The 19151-nt window shown below is 44.1% G+C and overlaps 1 protein-coding gene across 1 annotated transcript in view; it reads left to right on the plus strand.

Annotated features, from left to right (window-relative positions):
• Positions 1–19151, plus strand: part of RP1 (RP1 axonemal microtubule associated) — a 1008071-nt gene that overhangs the window by 686205 nt on the left and 302715 nt on the right. Inside the window, exons 35-38 of the mRNA XM_063923729.1 lie at positions 470–683; positions 3057–3238; positions 13316–13523; positions 13612–13766. Coding sequence (XP_063779799.1) covers positions 470–683; positions 3057–3238; positions 13316–13523; positions 13612–13766 — 759 coding nt within the window. The remainder of the gene's footprint in view (positions 1–469; positions 684–3056; positions 3239–13315; positions 13524–13611; positions 13767–19151) is intronic.

Raw genomic sequence — 19151 nt, forward strand, 5'->3', positions numbered from 1 at the left:
GCACCGCAATTTCAGCGTGGTCTTAGGGGCGGCTGATAGCATGCTGGGCGGCATTGCCCTGCGATGGGTGGCCCCCAGCATGTGATCCATAGGATTGCAAATATTTAGCAGAATTTGCAATCTTTATTGAATCAGGTCCTTAATGCAGCGTTAAGGGGAAATTCGGAGTATGTTACTCCCAAACGGTATATGCGCCAGTATACAGAGATGTACACATCTTGCTATTTGCCCACCAGTGGCATATCTACAGTGGGTGCAGTGTTCATTTTCTTGTCAAAATGGAGATTTAATCTTGTGTGCTGCACTGGCTGGAGTAAAATAACATAAGGACAAAATAGTACATATCACTTTCAGAGTTAGGAACTGCGAGATTGTACGCTATGTGCTTATCGTACAACTTTTTGCTGAGGTACATTGGACTTCCTATCATTATTTTTCTTGATAGTATTTGTGTTTTCATTCCTTCTAGACTGACTGTTTTGTGTTGGAGGCGGTGTCTTTGGGGCAGCTGCGAAAGGTGGTGATTGGACATGACAGGGAAGGCTACGGAGCAGGAATGTATATGAGGATGGTCACAGTAAAAGAATCTCAAGACTCTCTTAGTGAATGGGTGTTTGTACTGTGGAACTGGCTCGATAGTCATCTGGGATTATGCCAGACAGTTTGCAAACTGTACACACAAGGTATTGATTTTATTTACTTCAGTCTGCCTAATGGTCTATTGCCTTATCACTTATATACCTTATAAAGGTTAGAAAACCTAGAATTCCCTGTAACCCTATATTACCGTTGGGTGATATATAATCTGCATGAGGTTGTAGACTGATTTATCCCTTGTCCTTCCTTGCTCTCCGTTAGACACAGAGGCGAAACTAGACATTTGGTAATGAGTGGTCCCAGTTCCAACCCCTCGCCAGAACTCATGCAAATGGCAGGCACCACCTGTACATCCTTCTTTTACCACTCATTCCCAAAGCCAATGACCTTTCAATGCTCACAGAACTTTTATCCCCACATCTTTTCTGCACCTCATCATCCTTTTGCTGACACATGATGCACCCCAAGCCCAGGGCAGGATTAAGAATGCCCCCCCTCCCCAAAAATCTTCTAAATGAAATGATGTGTGCGTGCCGAAGGCGCGCGCTGGAAAATTGGGCGTGATCATATACCAGAAGGGGTGTGGTCACCGAAAATGGGACATATTAACATGGCATGCCACCTGTTTCTCATCACTCTGGGAACATTCTTTTCAATTCCACATGCACCTTATCTAGATGATGGTTTCTCTCAATGTGGAACCTCTGAAGAACTGTATCCTTTAAGGTAGATGGCATTTACTATTTATGTAGGAGATCACATCATCCAGAATATGTCCCCACTAGCAGGAGCAGACATTTGACAGCTTCCGGATTGCATTTGTCAGTGGAATGCAAATATGGAAGCACGGCAACTAGCACATGCAAATATTGAATCGGGCAGAGCCGGCATTCTGTGCCAGGTGGCCCAGCGGAAACTGCACAACCCCAGACCAAAAGTATGAGTACCTCTGCATGCATGAGTCCTTTAGAGGAACCTTCACGAGGGTCAGTGGGGCCGGAAAGCCGGGAGGCAACAGCGCTGCATGCGACCTTCCTTATCAGCTCCTCATCAAGGAACAAACAATATGGCACCATTTTCCCGGAGATCTGCGCATGCGCATTATGGTCTGAGCACTGTAGTGCTCAGACTCTCTACAGCGCTGGGCTGCAGCCGGCGCCTGTCAGAGAGGAGGGGGCGCAGATGGAGGAGGCTACACACGGGCCTCCTCCTTTTAAAACGCCCCTGACTGGCTCCAAGGCATTCTCGTCTTTGCACTGTATGTCACTGTCCTTCTCATTCATGATTAATCTCTGTGCCTTTTTCCTCTTTCAATGTATGAGCTGCAGCTCAAGTTTTGCAGATACGACTGATTTCTGAATGGATAACAGTGATGCATTTTTAAAACACAAACGGCAATTACGTTTCTGACTGAATAAGGGCCCAATATTATTTGCTGCTTTATACTCATCCATCCTACAGGAGGAAATATTCCAATTAACTGGAAAACTCCAATCATTTTGTGCATGCACTTAAGAAACGTCAACATGCTAACATTGAAACGCGACCATCTCCACAAAATCTCTGCAGACACACAAACTGACATTTCCAATCAAAGGGCCTAATTCAGATGTGGTTGGAGTTGGTATGGTGATGTAGCAGAAGGCGTTTATTACATGGAGATGCATCCTGCTACAGTAGGGATCTGACCTGCATCCGAGGACACAGCATTGGATCACTCACTAACAACCGGGCGGCTTGCAGCACCCATGGAGACACGCAAGACACCCATCGCATAGGCCAGGAAATCTCTGTGCAACCACGGAGATCCCTGGCCTCTTGCCGCCCCCTAAATGGCATCGACAAGCCTCCATTTTCACAAACAGAGGACATCGCCGCCCCCTCCCCATCCCCAAGTGGCATCAGGCTATCAATCACTGACAGTCTAATGCTGGATGCTTCTGACATCACAGAACCCATTTGCTCATGTGCAGAACGGACCCTGCCCGTGCGCAAAGTGCTGATAATTGATACTTTGTGCATCCTAACCCAGATCCTACGGGAACTGAATAACCCCCAATATTAGTTCATAGCGCTACTATATAATAATAATTTATGGATTGTTCTGCTTGACAGCTTACAATTTTTAAAAAATTACTAACCCCTAGATATACATACTACTTAAAAAATGTATTTCTTTTTTCATAATTAAAACATATTTCAGGTGAAAAGAAAAAATATATATATTTTGTAATCATTAACACACACTTCAGCATTTAGATATGCAAAGCTAAAACTGTATATATCACCTAGGAAAACTAAAAAGATTTCATTTGTCTAGGACAGTTTTGAAAAATTGTTGCTATGGTTACTATTAGTACAAGACATCTCAACCTGTAATATGTCAAATAAATATTCCATGATATTCTTACTCACCTTGTATTCGTTTTACTTGTTTCTGCTATTTTCTCTGTTTCAAGGCAAGAGATTATTAACAAGCCCCAAACCTATTGCACAGTCAGGAGGCTCATGGATAATTGATATTACTGGCTCCGGATTTGAGACTATGGAGACTCTGAACCGATTTTCTATTATGTTTTATGGTCAATTGGATAAAGAACAAGTGGAAGTAACAATTAGTGGAAACACACTGCAGATAAAGGTATATTTAACACTCAGGCTTCTCTCAGTGGGCATCCGTCTGTAGTAGTGTTTCTCAGTCTGGGGCATAACCCTGGAGAAGTATGGGGCAGTTGGTGGGTACCCTCTCCTCCACTTTTTACCTAGTAAACAACCAGTGAGCAGAGTACAGGATATGATGTAACTGGAATCACACATGATCATGACCATGACCAGGGTGGTCCACACCGTTTACTCCCAGGTTCTCAACGGCCTAGACTTGTACCAAGGTATAGAATACCACTGACATCCCCTGCTATGAACTCATGGTAAGAAATGGATGGGGAGGAATCAATCACAGGGGTGGGAAAGAATCAAGAACAGGGGGAGAGAGAATGAATTAAGATGGACATTCATTATAAGGGGCATCATAGAAATAATGACTTAGAGGAGTAGAGAATTAATTACTGAAGAGGGCTGCTGGGAACTGGTTAATACCCATGGCACCTAGGCAAGATGCTGGGAAAAGCCTCTCCTATTCCATTTATTAAAAATGCCCATGTAAAATGTTTACTACAATCTGGGCACAATGGGCCCTAGGCAGGAGTCTAGGTTGCCAAATGGATAATCTGGTTCTGGTTGATGAATAATTTACAGGGGTTGGTGTAGGAGGAAGTTTTAATCCATGGAAGGGTGGATTAAAATTAATTTCAGACGACAGAAGTACTAGTGGAGGAGAAATTAGTTACAAGGATAATGTTGCTTGTGGTGGGAAATGTATTGCAGAAGATTGCGGGAGAAAATGAGTTGCAGTACATATATTTCTCTTATTGCTGATAAACCATTTGGTTCAGAACATGTGTGGTGCAGTGATGTCCAGTGCTGGGGAAGCATTGGCTAGTATCACAGACAGATTCACACTCACACACACACACACACACACACACACACACACACACACACATCAAAGCAATGGTTGATACAGGCATTATACTAAGGTGCAGCAGTACATACAGATGTGTCCTTATGCATCTTTGCTGCAGTCACGCTAAACAGCCTCTCTTGGCACGCCAGGCTGTGTGAGAATCTTCTAGCATTGGGTGTCATTTTTGCTTCTTTGTTGCTAAAATTGTGTCTTAATCACAACACAATGTGACTGGGATGCACAAAGAGACTGTGCTGATTAATTTGATATATGACACTTCTATATCTGTGTGCGACTGAGTCTCTGAATCTGTACACAAAGAGGGCTATTCGGACCCTGCTGCTAATGCAGCTTGCAGCGCAGTTTGCCGATTTTGGCAAACTGCGTATGCGCAGGCACGTACTACCACATTGTGGCCACATCCCCGTTGGATGCGACCACAATGTGATTGACAGCAGCGTGCGTTGCAGGGACAGGGTTACGATGTTGCGGCGGTGGCACCCGATAAACGGGGGGTGAGGGAGGGCCTGACAGCGCAGCCAGGTTGAGCTGCCAGGATCAACCTTGCTGGGGAGGCCTCACGCATGCTGGGTGACCTTATCTTGTGCTGGGCGGCCCACAGCATGTGCAGAGATGAACGCAGATCTGGCTGCGCATGCACCAATCTGCATTCCTCTCTGAATAACCCTCAAAGTGCTACAATGTAGCAGCAGCAGCTTTTTTTTCAATACAAGCTCCGTGGTGCTACAGACTCTGTCACATACAATGTACAAGTGTCATATAGTATATAAAATTAATCAGCACAGTTTCATCGTGCGTCCTAGTCGCACTGCATTGTGAGTTGCAACTTAAGACGCATTTTCTGCAGAAGCAGCCTTAAACTTGCACTGCTTCTCTCCTTGCCCGGCCTCTGCATTTTAGCCATCTTGATCATCAGGGTCTACTTTGTGTTGGTTGTTCCTTGGTTATGCCGTGCCATTAATGGAGGGAAACCATCTGGTTCTTCCCCATAGATGGCAAAAGTATTGTACATCGGCCATAAACCATAGATGATTTTGAATCATCGATGTTCGATGGCCATCCCTAGCTCATAGCTGCTTCATCTCTGGTCTCTTCCTGACAGTCCCTGTCTTTATAGCCAAGAGCTGGAAATTTGCTGATTTTTTATTACTATAAAGATGGTTAGAATAATACAAAGTTGATAATTATAAGTTATAAATATCTTTTTTGTATTATTCTGAAGCTGGGTACACAATTGTCCAATCCTTGGCAGATCAGACCAAGATCAGACTGTTTATACAATCCTACTGCATACCTGCTCACAGATTCTACAGCCAATTCTCGTTATACACTTGTCCAATTCTTCAGCAAACCAATCTGTGGCCAACTCTGCTGAAAAAAATAAATTTGGCTGTGGGAGAAGGGGGATATATTAATTAGGAATGTAATTAATTATAATGGTCAATGGTGGATGGGGAGAGCATTTTAATGTTCCTTTAAGCAATAAATAAAATGTGGGTACTCCCCAAAAGGCATATCCAGCCGCTAGCTCTGTGAGCCAGCACTGGTCCAAAAAATACAGGGAACAAAACATGTAGGGGGTCCCCATAGTTAATGAACCAGCAAGGGTTCTTGGTGCTGGCCCTGGTTTAAAAGAAAATGGGGATTAAATGAGTAAGGGTCCCCCATATTTTCAAATCCAGCACTGGTTTCCACTAGCAGGGGAGTAATGCCACAGCCAGGGGACACACTTGACAGGGTTCCGTGGCCGAAGCATCCATCCCCCTTATCTACTCAGCCCAGGCCGTGGATTTCTGGGAAAGTGGGAAACCCCCCAAATAAAGGGGTCCCCCCTCTCAAGGGCACCCAAGGCCAGGGCTAAAGCTATCTCTGACACCCCTGGGCTAGCCAGGTAGTTAAAAATAGAATATTGTCTTTTACAAGAGGACTACAGCTTCCAGCAAGCCTCCCCTGCATGCTGGTACTTGGAGAACCACCAGTACCAGCATGTGGGACATTAAGGGCCGACTGGTACCTATAGGTCCCCCCAGTAAAATAAATATTAAAATAAAAACAGGACATCAAATGTTTTAATATTTTATTATCCTGCACCTTCACTTGGGTGGCAGCGGCCTTTAAGCTCTTTTGCATGGTGGCCGCCACCCCTAGGACTGACCCCATGTCTTCACATAGAGAGCAACAGCCTTTAAGCTCTTTTGCATGGGCACTGCTCATCCAGAACTTCCCCAACATCTTCCATCTTCTGGAGCTCTTCCTCGCTCCTCCTCCACTGTCGGACTTACACCTGCTGCCTCACGCTGGCTAATATTAGCTGGCACAAGGGTGCGGGGCAATGGCATGGTGAGCAGTGAGTGGCTAGCCATGGCCATCTTGAATTTAAAAAATTGTGCCATGGCGCCATTTTTGAAATTGGAAGCCGCACCAACTGTTGAACTCTGCTTTAAAGGTAAAGTACACCGGCTCCGCCGCCATGCCAACACCGTCTCCCACCATCGCCACCATGCCCTCTGCTGCCTCACCCTTCACCAATTCCCACCGCAGCACTGCATCCTGCAGCAGCGACGAACAGTGCTGGGATTCCTCCGGATGCCGCACTGCCGCAGGGCTGATAGTGTGCTGGGATGCCGGAACCAGAGATCGGTCACCTGCTCTGGTCTGCCTGGGCGGTGGCCGGGTCTACTGGTTTTTAAGCAGGTTTAAAAACCAGGAGACCTGACAGGTGACCAAAATCGGGTGTGCAGGTCAGTCGGCGAAGGGTACACACTTGTCCAATGTTGGAAAGCCGGTCGATCGGGAGTCGGATCTCCCATGGTTTGGACAAGTGTGTACCCAGCATAATAATACTCTAGAGCACAGGTTCTCAAACTCGGTCCTCCGGACCCCACACAGTGCATGTCTTGCAGGTCTCCTCATAGAATCACAAGTGAAACAATTAGCTCCACCTGTAGACTTTTTAAAATGTGTCAGTGAGTAATTCATACACCTGTGCACTTGCTGAGTTACCTGCAAAACATTTACTGTGTGAGGTCCTGAGGACCGAGTTTGAGAACCACTGCTCTAGAGTATACTGGAGTTTGACAGATGACTGCAAATCACTGGTGTGGTATTTGTAGAACTATTTATATTAGAGTGTCTAGCGGAAGACACAGCAGAATTTCTTACTTGTTACTGTGTCTGTTCAGAAAGTTACAATGTTGTTACATGCTTTTCTCCAGTAGAGAACACACTGCGGGCCACATTCATGTTTGTACGCACTTGCCTATGCAACTGTGATATTTTAGGCTATGGAATTGCTAATCATCGCAAGTGAAGCTGCCGCCCAGGAAAGAAAATAGTTGCCCACCAGAGCCATCGCAATCTCATTTGCAACTACATACACATACACAGCTTAGACACAGTCATAAGGAACACTGACTGCTAGGGTAGACCACGCAGACTGGACACATCAGTAGTGATGCTGGCGCCATGTTTCTCTGCATACATGATTGCAGCTGATGACATGTGCACACCCTGAAAAACAGCCATGACACGCCTGCATTTCTGCTGACGCTCCCAGTTACCACTCTCAAACCGACACTTCCTGTCAATCACTCTGCGTTAAAAGTCTCACTCCAAGCGGCATTGCAGAAGTTCCTTGGTGAGTATGTACTGCGATCACAGCACATGTGCGGTCTGATGATGATCACTCAGTTGCATGACCATCAGCATTGAATGCAAACATAAATTACGCCCTGTGTTCTTCCATTATGAATGTGGTGTCAGGTATTCAAACATCCTCTCATGGATGTAACAACATGAACCTAAATAAAAAAAATACAAATACACAAATCCTCCTGCATTAGAGAATAAAAACAATGACAGGAATGCAATAAAACAAAAAACTAATATGAATGTGAGAATACGTTAGATTATAAAAATTGAGTCTTTGAGGAGTCTCCGTTGCCTTAACGGTAACAGTGGTGGAACCCTGACTCAAAGGCTTTTGTAAGTTGTACAGTAGTTTGAAAACGTTAGAGATTTCTAGGGTGGGCACACACTAGACCGACGGCCAATCGTCCCCATGGTTGGGCTGAATTCTCTTCGGCCTGGACAAGGCGAGATTGGTCGTAAACACTATACGATGTAATGAACGATGGAACAATTCCTTACTTGAACGGATATGGGGCCCCTTCGCAACCAGCAACAATAGAGCAACATCCAACAAAGGTCCAAAGGGGCCTTGCTGCCCTTGCAAAGACCTTGAGGCCCAGTTGGCGGGGAATGGGGTGGTGGGGTGGAGTCCTTGAAAATGGGCCATACAGTCAGCCCTTCCCCACAGCCTGTATCTGCAGGGACAGGTCAGCTATTTGGCAAGGTTAGAGAGTCTGTAGGGGTAGATGTGGTGGAAAATCGGATGAGAGAGTCTGCGGGCTGATGTGGTGAGTGACAGGGTGAGAGTTTGTGGGGCAGGTCTGGTTATATTATAGCCCCTTTAATATCTACCTCTCACAGCACTCCTCACCTTCAATAATCACCTAACAGCACCCCCCTTCAGTAATCCCCTCACAGACAATAACCACCTCACAGATTCCCCACTTCATAAATCACTTCCCACCTCTCTTCAATAAACACCAGACAGCACTCACCGCTCAGTGCCAGCAAAATTACCTTATTAGACTCCTCCTTGACCTTGGTTCCTTCTCACCTTTCATTGCTCCCAGCCTCCTTCCTAGGTATTCCTGGGAATGTCACATAGAGAAATTTAGCAAGCTGTCAGCAATTGTAATTTAAAACTGGTACAAGTTTCACGCTATTTACAGAGCGCAAATCACAGAGCTAGACTACAACTCCCAGCAGCTCCCGCAGTACTTAGCAAGGCGCATCCAAGTTGTAATAGCAGCTATGGTGTACTAGAGGCCTGGTTGTCATAGTGTTACATAAAAACAAGAGGCGAAAATGGACCCCTCCTTCATTAGGGACCCTGAAGCTTAATCTTCATTAATGTCATAGTAGATCAGCCCCAGCTGGCAGTACTGCTTATATTTTGTCTTCTGACTTTTTCAGTGCTGATTTTTGACAATTTCATATCCACAGTAAGGAATTTCATGTTTAAAGAACTCACATGTACAGTATCTCAGTTGGCTCTCAGCCTACATTCACATAATCTCATGAGTATACTTTTAAGATACAGTAATTTAAATAATCGTCACCATCTTTTCCTGTAATAATAATATCATAGTAGAACACAGTGCCAGCTATTCCCTGGAAGACTTGATCCATGGCTCTTTCCCAAATTGCTGAAGCTGAAGCTATTACAAAATCATGTTAGCTGTATTGAAAAATACCTTTATGTGTGTTGATTGTCAAATAATTATTGGATGTGTACTCAATCTACATTTTTAAGTAATCTTTTATAATATTTATTGTTGGAAGTGGTGTCTCCTTATAGAGCTGAGATGTCCACAGTCTTTAGCAGCGGATTTGGTGATGTCTGTGTAGTGTTGGATTAACCATTGATTTAAAATCTTCATGTGAATGTTTTCTGATTTATCTTTCTTTAATAATATCTATGGAAGCAGCCCATCTCTCAATTGTACGTGTGGCATAATTCTTTCATTTGCTTCTTTCTTCATCGTCCCAATGCTTGGTCATATGGCAGAGGTAACTTTACAATGCTTAGTGACTTTACAATGCTTGTTTTTTGTTAAATGGAACGTTCCTATCTCTTTTCTATGATTTGTACACAGGGGTGGATTAAAAGAGGAGAGGGCCAGCAAGAAGGCTCCCTGTGGGCCCCCTTCTCCCTGGCAGCGGCCGCAGCGGTGTACACTCTACGTGGCAGAGTCTACTGTATGGTTCTCCATGAAAATGGTGCCTGTGCCTTGTTCCTGGGGGCATATCTACTGCGTATGTGAAAATCACCAGGAAAATGGGTGCAGTGTGGGCCCCAAGGGGCCTGTGTGCACTCATTGTAGATATATCAGTGGTAGCACTTTATTTATCAATTCATTGAATTTCTTAATAATGGCTACTGTAGATTCTGCAAACTCCTGCAGTGTTTGACTATACTTCCAGTCAACTTGAATTTTCTTTAGCCATTCACAGCCAAACAATGCTAGCCGCCACATTGTAATACATATAAATATAATTTCTATAGTTTTTCCTTGTATTTCAAATCTAATTTATTTTTCCCTAAAAGAGACACTCCTCCCCCAGTATATGTTATCTATACAACAGAGATTTTTAGTAATGGAATTCCAAAAATAACTTGTGATACTATTTTGCGGTATTACTTTAAGGTCCTTACCATAATACCGCACAAGGGCACTAGTTGTCCACCGTGGTAATTCCTGGCATCTAAAGGTCCCCATACATCAGCAAAATATTGGGGCAAGTCTCCATTCTGGAGATGATTGTAACAATAAATTGGTGATGTATGGATCGTGTAGCGATCACGAACAGAAAAGTGACTGCCAAATCAGATCTTTAAACATGTGTAAAAATCATGATTTATGGGCTGCATAGAAGCCCAATCCAGCTTCGATTCAGCCCATAGAAGCTGGATGAGGCTGTGCCCAAAGCAAGGAGTAGCTTCCTACAATAAGCCAGCTCTCTGCTTATCGCAGCCCAGTCTGGCAGTATCAGAGGGATGAAATACCTTCTAATGGGACTGCCTTGAGTGTCTGTGACTGACAGGTAGGACTTCCAATAGGAAGCCACAGTCAGTCACAGTGAAGCCAGTGCACTCACGGACTGCAGTTGGCTCCACTGACACTGAGCTGGGTAGCGGATTTTACCTGGGGAGACCACAGTCCTGCAGCCCATGGATAAAGTCCGCCACTGCTTTGAATACCTTCTCACACCCAGTGCATAATTCTCTATGAAATGATATTCTGTTTCTTTGTTTATTAAGCCTTCTAATCTTTTTCATGTTTAGGAAGTGATTTATCTGTCAGTTCTTTTTAAAATATATGTCATATTTATGCATTTTTCTTTGTATTGCTTCTTTATCTTGGTTTGGAGTTAACAATAATTTGCTATGTATAACTTAATAGATTAGTTATTTCTAAAATCTGAAATATGCCTTACTTCATTTGTCATTTAATCTAAAAACAGGTCCGGATTAGAAGATTACCTTCTGAGTCTGCAAGCAATGTTTTATGTATTCATGTTACATGGTGTAAATATTGACTACAAAGCTGCTGATTTATAGTCATGTCATAGAGTACCATACAAGAATAGACTTGTGAATTAGAGGTCTTTCGTTGAAAAAAAAATAAAGATATTGGAGATTTAAATGTCACCGCTAATACAGTATGTGAAATACAGGTTACACAGATAAAGTAAGAAAAAGGAACATCACAGCACTATAGATTGATGGTGTTAATATAGACACAAAAGCTTATATTGGATCCTCTATCGCATACATTCCAGTCACTCTTACTGTATAATAACCATGCTTGTTATAGAGAGAGCAGAATCAAATCAATATATTAATAAAAAATTATTTGCTAGATTGAGGTATTAGGGATCAATTTGTAAAGCAACACAACCACCATGATGCTGGGGTAATATCCATGTGATCAGGGCTGCCATCATGGGGGTACAGTCGGTATTAATGTACTGGACTCGGTCTTGGGGGACAACACCTAGCACCATATAGATAGAATTAGCACTACCGCTGAAATGGGGTTGGGGAGGTGGGTACTAATTGCCCAGGCCCGATGGAGGGGCCCTCATATGGTGCTACCCCTGCACCCCTTACCACGTTGCAGCAGCAGCTTCTTCTCCAGGCAGCACATGCTGCGGTGTGCTGACTGGGCTGTTGTGGTGCAGTGAGACTGTGTAGGGGAGTAGGGGGGCATGATCATACTGAACACGCCCCCCCCTCTGGATTTTCCCCTGGCTGAGGGGCACAATAGAGCCCCCCAAATCTGCGCTCAGTCTCCCCACAATTACCCCCCCCCCCCAAAAAAAAAAAAGTATCAGGCCCGCCACACCTGTCTACACCCGTGAGAGTTAGCATGCTTCCTTTTACAGGAGCAAATAGCTCCATGTGTAAGGTGTCTGACTGCAATGTGTGTAGTGCTCTGAATATATATATCATCTACGAAGGGTTATCATAGCATGTGCTTGCTCTGGGAGCCAGGCTCATTGAACCTCTACATTTAATAGGTCATAGGCTTTGAGGGGGGGGGGGGGGTAATGGGGGCCACATCTTTACTGTGCCCCCCGATTTCTGATGGCAACCCTACCTTTGTTAGGTAAATAGCTTTAAATGTTTGAACTTAATTTGCTCATTGGCAATTCGTATTCTATATTAATTCCCAAAAAGATTAAAGGCTTTGGTACCGTATCAACTGTTAATAGCCTATGGTGGAGAGTTATCAAACCTTCAAGAAAGTTCTTTGTAGGATAATTATGCTATTTTTTGGTTAAGAGAGATGCGATGGACGCAGCAAAAATGATTGGAGATGAGAGTCTTTGGGCTGATGTATGAAGCAGTGAAATAAGTGGACCAGTGAAAAAGATGCTCATAGCAACCAATATAGCTTCTAACTGTAATTTTTTAGCACAGTTCTAAAATTACAGAAGTTGGTTGCTATGGGCAATTTCTCACTCTATCTCTGATGAAGGTGTGATACATCTCCTCCTATATGTTTACATTTTAAATCTCTGGCCTGTTTTGATTGGTGAATCCAGCTCCACTACTCAGTAGATAGATGAGTGTCCCCTGATCTTCAGTAGTTTTTAACGTCACAACCACCGCCTTGAGAATGCCAGTAAAACCGCTTTTTAGTAGACTATTATAATACGATGCCTACTACAGTGCCATGGATACTGCTGTGCCATGGTAGTCTCATGTAAAATTGTATAATTTCCTATAATGGTCAAATTGATATACAGTACAAATATAGGGGTAAATGTAATAGGGTGCACATTACCAGAGGTGCGGGGCTTCGAGCGAGAATGCCCATGTTTTTAAAGTGGCAATCAGTTACAAGGGAAAAATAACCTGGCTTTGCCTTGTAAATTGATTGCTGCTTTAAAAATGCGGGCATTCTCGCCTGAAGTCCCGCCCCACAGGCAACTCGCACCTTTTTTCTGCTGGATATTCATATTCTATCATTATTTAACTATTTTAAGCAATATTAAAGTCAATCTTATGCTATTTTGATTGTTGTTTCTTTTTAGGAAGAGCTGCTAGTAGAATCCCTGTGTAAAGTACACGTTTCCTGGTCCCGTGCACAGATTTTTAAGTCATGGTATTTATCATCAATACATATGAAACACACAGTGACTAATCAGGAGATGTGGTTAAGCTTTAATTGCTGGATGAGGCCTAATGAGGATAGATGTGTGGAGGTCCCCGCTCTCTATCCTGACAAGGATCCTCTCCCTGGTAACTGTTCTTATTGCATGTCTGTGTGACATATTGTACATTCACTGTGACATTGCAGCTGATGAACACGCCTACATTTATGTTTCAGTGGTGGAATATACAGTTTCTGTGCATACTGGTGATACAATGGATGGGGAAAGCACTGGCAGAGTGTACATTTGCATTGAAGGAGAATGTGGAGAAACAGGAAATAGAGTTCTAAATGAGTCAGGCACCGATGTCATTTCCTTTTCTAAAGGACAGGTAACAGGATGACCAAAACACATAGCAATATGTGGCATGGTTTTATTTTAATGCATGTAGAGTTAAAACTGTAAGTGGTAATCCTGACATCACTAGTCATGAATTATAACGATATATTTCACTACAGTGGCAATGTTAGAATGTATACCTTAGCTATCAGCTCTTCAAATGAAGAGATACATTAAACGCAGGTAAGTGTACAGTATTTCCTGTGCTGTCAGATAGAATTGGCACATTGGGACATAGGCAAAGAGTCTTACATTCCACTGGTTTTTACCTAGGACTCCCTCAAGGAGACAAGTGATATGCGTGCTGTGGCTTCCTGCCCACGTCCCAGCAAAGACAGGCTCATAAATAATCCAATAGGAAATGTCTAGTTCGGTAATGGTAAGGCAGATAAGGTACAGAATCAATAGATTTAAGAATGGGGAGGGCAATCTAAGGTCAAGATTACAAGCAATGGTTCAATATAGAAAAGGTCAGGTAGATGTAGAGCAGGATTACGTAGGGGAGGGTAGTCAGATTTAGTGGTTAACATGACCACACTTACAAAGAAGACTGTTCTTCCACCTTGTGGGACTAGCGCAGCCAACAGATAGAAACTCCCAGCATACCCTTATGTCGACTGAGAGACCTGAGATCTGCAGTCAACACCACCAACATAGAACAGGCTGGGACTCACCAAGCAATAGAGTGTGCTGTACCGGGAATCTGGTAAGAGTGATCTGGATCTGTCGCATGAAGATTGGTTGTTGAAAGATAACTCCTTCTTACCTGGTCATCTATATCTATTAAGTAGTGATGTGCACCGGACATTTTACGGGTTTTGTGTTTTGGTTTTGGATTCGGTTCCGCGGCCGTGTTTTGGATACGGACGCGTTTTGTCAAAACCTCCCTAAAAAATGTTTGTCAGATTCGGGTGTGTTTTGGATTCGGGTGTTTTTTTACAAAAAACCCTCAAAAACAGCTTAAATCATAGAATTTGGGGGTCATTTTGATCCCATAGTAATTAACCTCAATAACCATAATTTACACTAATTTCCAGTCTATTCTGAACACCTCACAACTTACAATATTATTTTTAGTCCTAAAATTTGCACCGAGGTCGCTGGATGAGTAAGCTAAGCGACACAAGTGGCCGACACAAACACCTGGCCCATCTAGGAGTGGCACTGCAGTGTCAGACAGGATGGCACTTCAAAAAATAGTCCCCAAACAGCACATGATGCAAAGAAAAAAAAGAGGTGCACCATGGTCGCTGGATGGCTAAGCTAAGCGACCCAAGTGGCCGACACAAACACCTGGCCCATCTAGGAGTGGCACTGCAGTGTCAGGCAGGATGGCAGTTCAAAAAAATAGTCCCCAAACAGCACATGATGCAAAGAAAAAAAAAGGCGCAATGAGGTAGCTGTGTGACTAAGCTAAGCGACCCAAGTGGCCGACACAAACACCTGGCCCATCTAGGAGTGGCACTGCAGTGTCAGACAGGATGGCACTTCAAAAAATAGTCCCCAAACAGCACATGATGCAAAGAAAAAAAAGAGGTGCACCAAGGTCGCTGGATGGCTAAGCTAAGCGACCCAAGTGGCCGACACAAACACCTGGCCCATCTAGGAGTGGCACTGCAGTGTCAGACAGGATGGCAGATTTAAAAAAATAGTCCCCAAACAGCACATGATGCAAAGAAAAAAAGAGGCGCAATGAGGTAGCTGTCTGACTAAGCTAAGCGACCCAAGTGGCCGACACAAACAACTGGCCCATCTAGGAGTGGCACTGCAGTGTCTGACAGGATGGCACTTCAAAAAATAGTCCCCAAACAGCACATGATGCAAAGAAAAAAAAGAGGTGCACCAAGGTCGCTGGATGGCTAAGCTAAGCGATCCAAGTGGCCAACACAAACACCTGGCCCATCTAGGAGTGGCACTGCAGTGTCAGGCAGGATGGCACTTCAAAAAAATAGTCCCCAAACAGCACATGATGCAAAGAAAAAAAGAGGCGCAATGAGGTAGCTGTGTGACTAAGCTAAGCGACCCAAGTGGCCGACACAAACACCTGGCCCATCTAGGAGTGGCACTGCAGTGTCAACAGGATGGCACTTCAAAAAATAGTCCCCAAACAGCATATGATGCAAAGAAAAAAAAGAGGTGCACCATGGTCGCTGGATGGCTAAGCTAAGCGACCCAAGTGGCAGACACAAACACCTGGCCCATCTAGGAGTGGCACTGCAGTGTCAGACAGGATGGCAGATTTAAAAAAATAGTCCCCAAACAGCACATGATGCAAAGAAAAAAAGAGGTGCCTGACTTAAACAAACCACCTCACCATCAGAATCCTCCTTGTCAATTTCCTCCCCAGCGCCAGCAACACCCATATCCTCATCCTGGTGTACTTCAACAGTGACATCTTCAATTTGACTATCAGGAACTGGACTGCGGGTGCTCCTTCCAGCACTTGCAGGGGGCGTGCAAATGGTGGAAGGCGCAACCTCTTCCCGTCCAGTGTTGGGAAGGTCAGGCATCGCAACCGACACAATTGGACTCTCCTTGGGGATTTGTGATTTAGAAGAATGCACAGTTCTTTGCTATGCTTTTGCCATCTTAACTCTTTTAAGTTTTCTAGCAGGAGGATAGTGCTTCCATCCTCAGGTGAAGCTTAACCACTAGCCATGAACATAGGCCAGGCCCTCAGCCGTTCCTTGCCACTCCGTGTCGTAAATGACACATTGGCAAGTTTACGCTTCTCCTCAGACGATTTTGATTTAGATTTTTGGGTCATTTTACTGAGCTTTATTTTTTTGGATTTTACATGCTCTCTACTATGACATTGGGCATCGGCCTTGGCAGACGACGTTGATGGCATTTCATCGTCTCAGCCATGACTAGTGGCAGCAGCTTCAGCACGAGGTGGAAGTGGATCTTGATCTTTCCCTATTTTACCCTCCACATTTTTGTTCTCCATTTTTTAATGTGTGGAATTATATGCCAGTAATATATCAATAGCAATGGCCTACTACTATATATACTGCGCACAACTGAAATGCACCACAGGTATGGATGGATAGTATACTTGACGACACAGAGGTAGGTAGAGCAGTGGCCTTCTGTACCGTACTGCTATATAGTATATACTGGTGGTCAGCAAACTGTGCAAAACTGAAATGCACCACAGCTATGGATGGATAGTATACTTGACGACACAGAGGTAGGTAGAGCAGTGGACTACTGTACCGTACTGCTATATATATAGTTATACTGGTGGTCAGCAAACTGTGCAAAACTGAAATGCACCACAGGTATGGATGGATAGTATACTTGACGACACAGAGGTAGGTAGAGCAGTGGCCTTCTGTACCATACTCCTATATATTATATACTGGTGGTCAGCAAAATTATGCACTGTACTCCTACTATATACTACAATGCAGCACAGATATGGAGCATTTTTCAGGCAGAGAACGTATAATACTGGTGGTCACTGGTCAGCAAAACTCTGCACTGTACTCCTCCTATATAATACTGCTGGTCCCCAGTCCCCACAATAAAGCAGTGTGAGCACAGATATATGCAGCACACTGAGCACAGATATGGAGCGTTTTTCAGGCAGAGAACGTATAATACTGGTGGTCACTGGTCAGCAAAACTCTGCACTGTACTCCTCCTATATAATACTGGTGGTCCCCAGTCCCCACAATAAAGCAGTGTGAGCACAGATATATGCAGCACACTGAGCACAGATATGGAGCGTTTTTCAGGCAGAGAACGTATAATACTGGTGGTCACTGGTCAGCAAAACTCTGCACTGTACTCCTCCTATATAATACTGGTGGTCCCCAGTCCCCACAATAAAGCAGTGTGAGCACAGATATATGCAGTACACTGAGCACAGATATGGAGCGTTTTTCAGGCAGAGAACGTATAATACTGGTGGTCACTGGTCAGCAAAACTCTGCACTGTACTCCTCCTATATAATACTGGTGGTCCCCAGTCCCCACAATAAAGCAGTGTGAGCACAGATATACGCAGCACACTGAGCACAGATATGGAGAGTTTTTCAGGCAGAGAACGTATAATACTGATAGTCACTGGTCAGCAAAACTCTGCACTGTACTCCTCCTATATAACACTGCTGGTCCCCAGTCCCCACAATAAAGCAGTGTGAGCACAGATATATGCAGCACACTGAGCACAGATATGGAGCGTTTTTTTAGGCAGAGAACGTATAATACTGGTGGTCACTGGTCAGCAAAACTCTGCACTGTACTCCTCCTATAATACTGCTGGTCCCCAGAATAAAGATATTTGCAGCCCCCTGAAAGTTCTGAAACAAAGTGAGAGGACGCCAGCCACGTCCTCTCACTATCATTTCCAATGCACGAGTGAAAAATGTCGGCGACGCGCGGCTCCTTATATAGAATCCGAATCTCGCGAGAATCCGACAGCGGGATGATGACGTTCGGGCGCGCTCGGGTTAACCGAGCATACTGGAGTATCCGAGTATGCCTCGGACCCGTGTAAAATAGGTGAAGTTCGGGGGGGTTCGGATTCCGAGGAACCGAACCCGCTCATCACTACTATTAAGTAGGTAGAATTACTGAACATTAACTAATTGGGAGATCCGTGGAAATAGTCTGTGTGGCCACTGTATGAGGGTGGGTTTTTTTTACTATCGTTATGGATTATATCATTTACTGTATATTAATCACACTACACTGCGGGAAAATTTGGCCCAAAATGATGTCACTTACATATAGTGCCAATATTGTGTTTTAAATATTCCATGAGGTGGCACTATCATTTATGATGGTACAAGAATTCCATGCTTTTCGCGTTCAACTAAAACAATGCTTTTCGCGGTCCAGATTCATAGTTGTTTGCTAGTATTGCCACAGATGTGATTTCTGACTCATGGTATGTGAGTAAATATGGTAATGTAACTGCCGCCAGGATTTGCATAGAGATGCCCACAGATCCGGGAAACGTCGACTGCATGAGTGAGTATATGGTCCCTCAGAATGGTCGCCGCAACTGAGATGCCGGAGACATGAATCTTTCGTACAGGATCACAGCTGGTGGTTGATACATGCCTTGAAAACCGTTCCAGACACACCCATGTTTTTGCCACCACTCCCCGTTACCTCACATAAAATGGCCTCTCCCTGTCTTTCACTTGCTAATATATCTTCAATGCAAGCATAATTGCTAATCAATCGCTATGCATGCAGATTGCGACAGTAATGCTTATGCAGTTTAATGATAATCGCTCAATTGCAAAAACATTGCACACCATAAAAATGTGAATAAGGCCCTATGGGGTCTAGGTACTAAGCCTTGGAGAGAGATAAAGTGGCGAGAGATACAGTACCAGCCAATCAGCTCCTAACTGCC

Source organism: Pseudophryne corroboree, chromosome 5 (genome assembly GCF_028390025.1).
Source record: "Pseudophryne corroboree isolate aPseCor3 chromosome 5, aPseCor3.hap2, whole genome shotgun sequence".
In the NCBI taxonomy this organism is placed as follows: Eukaryota; Metazoa; Chordata; class Amphibia; order Anura; family Myobatrachidae; genus Pseudophryne; species Pseudophryne corroboree.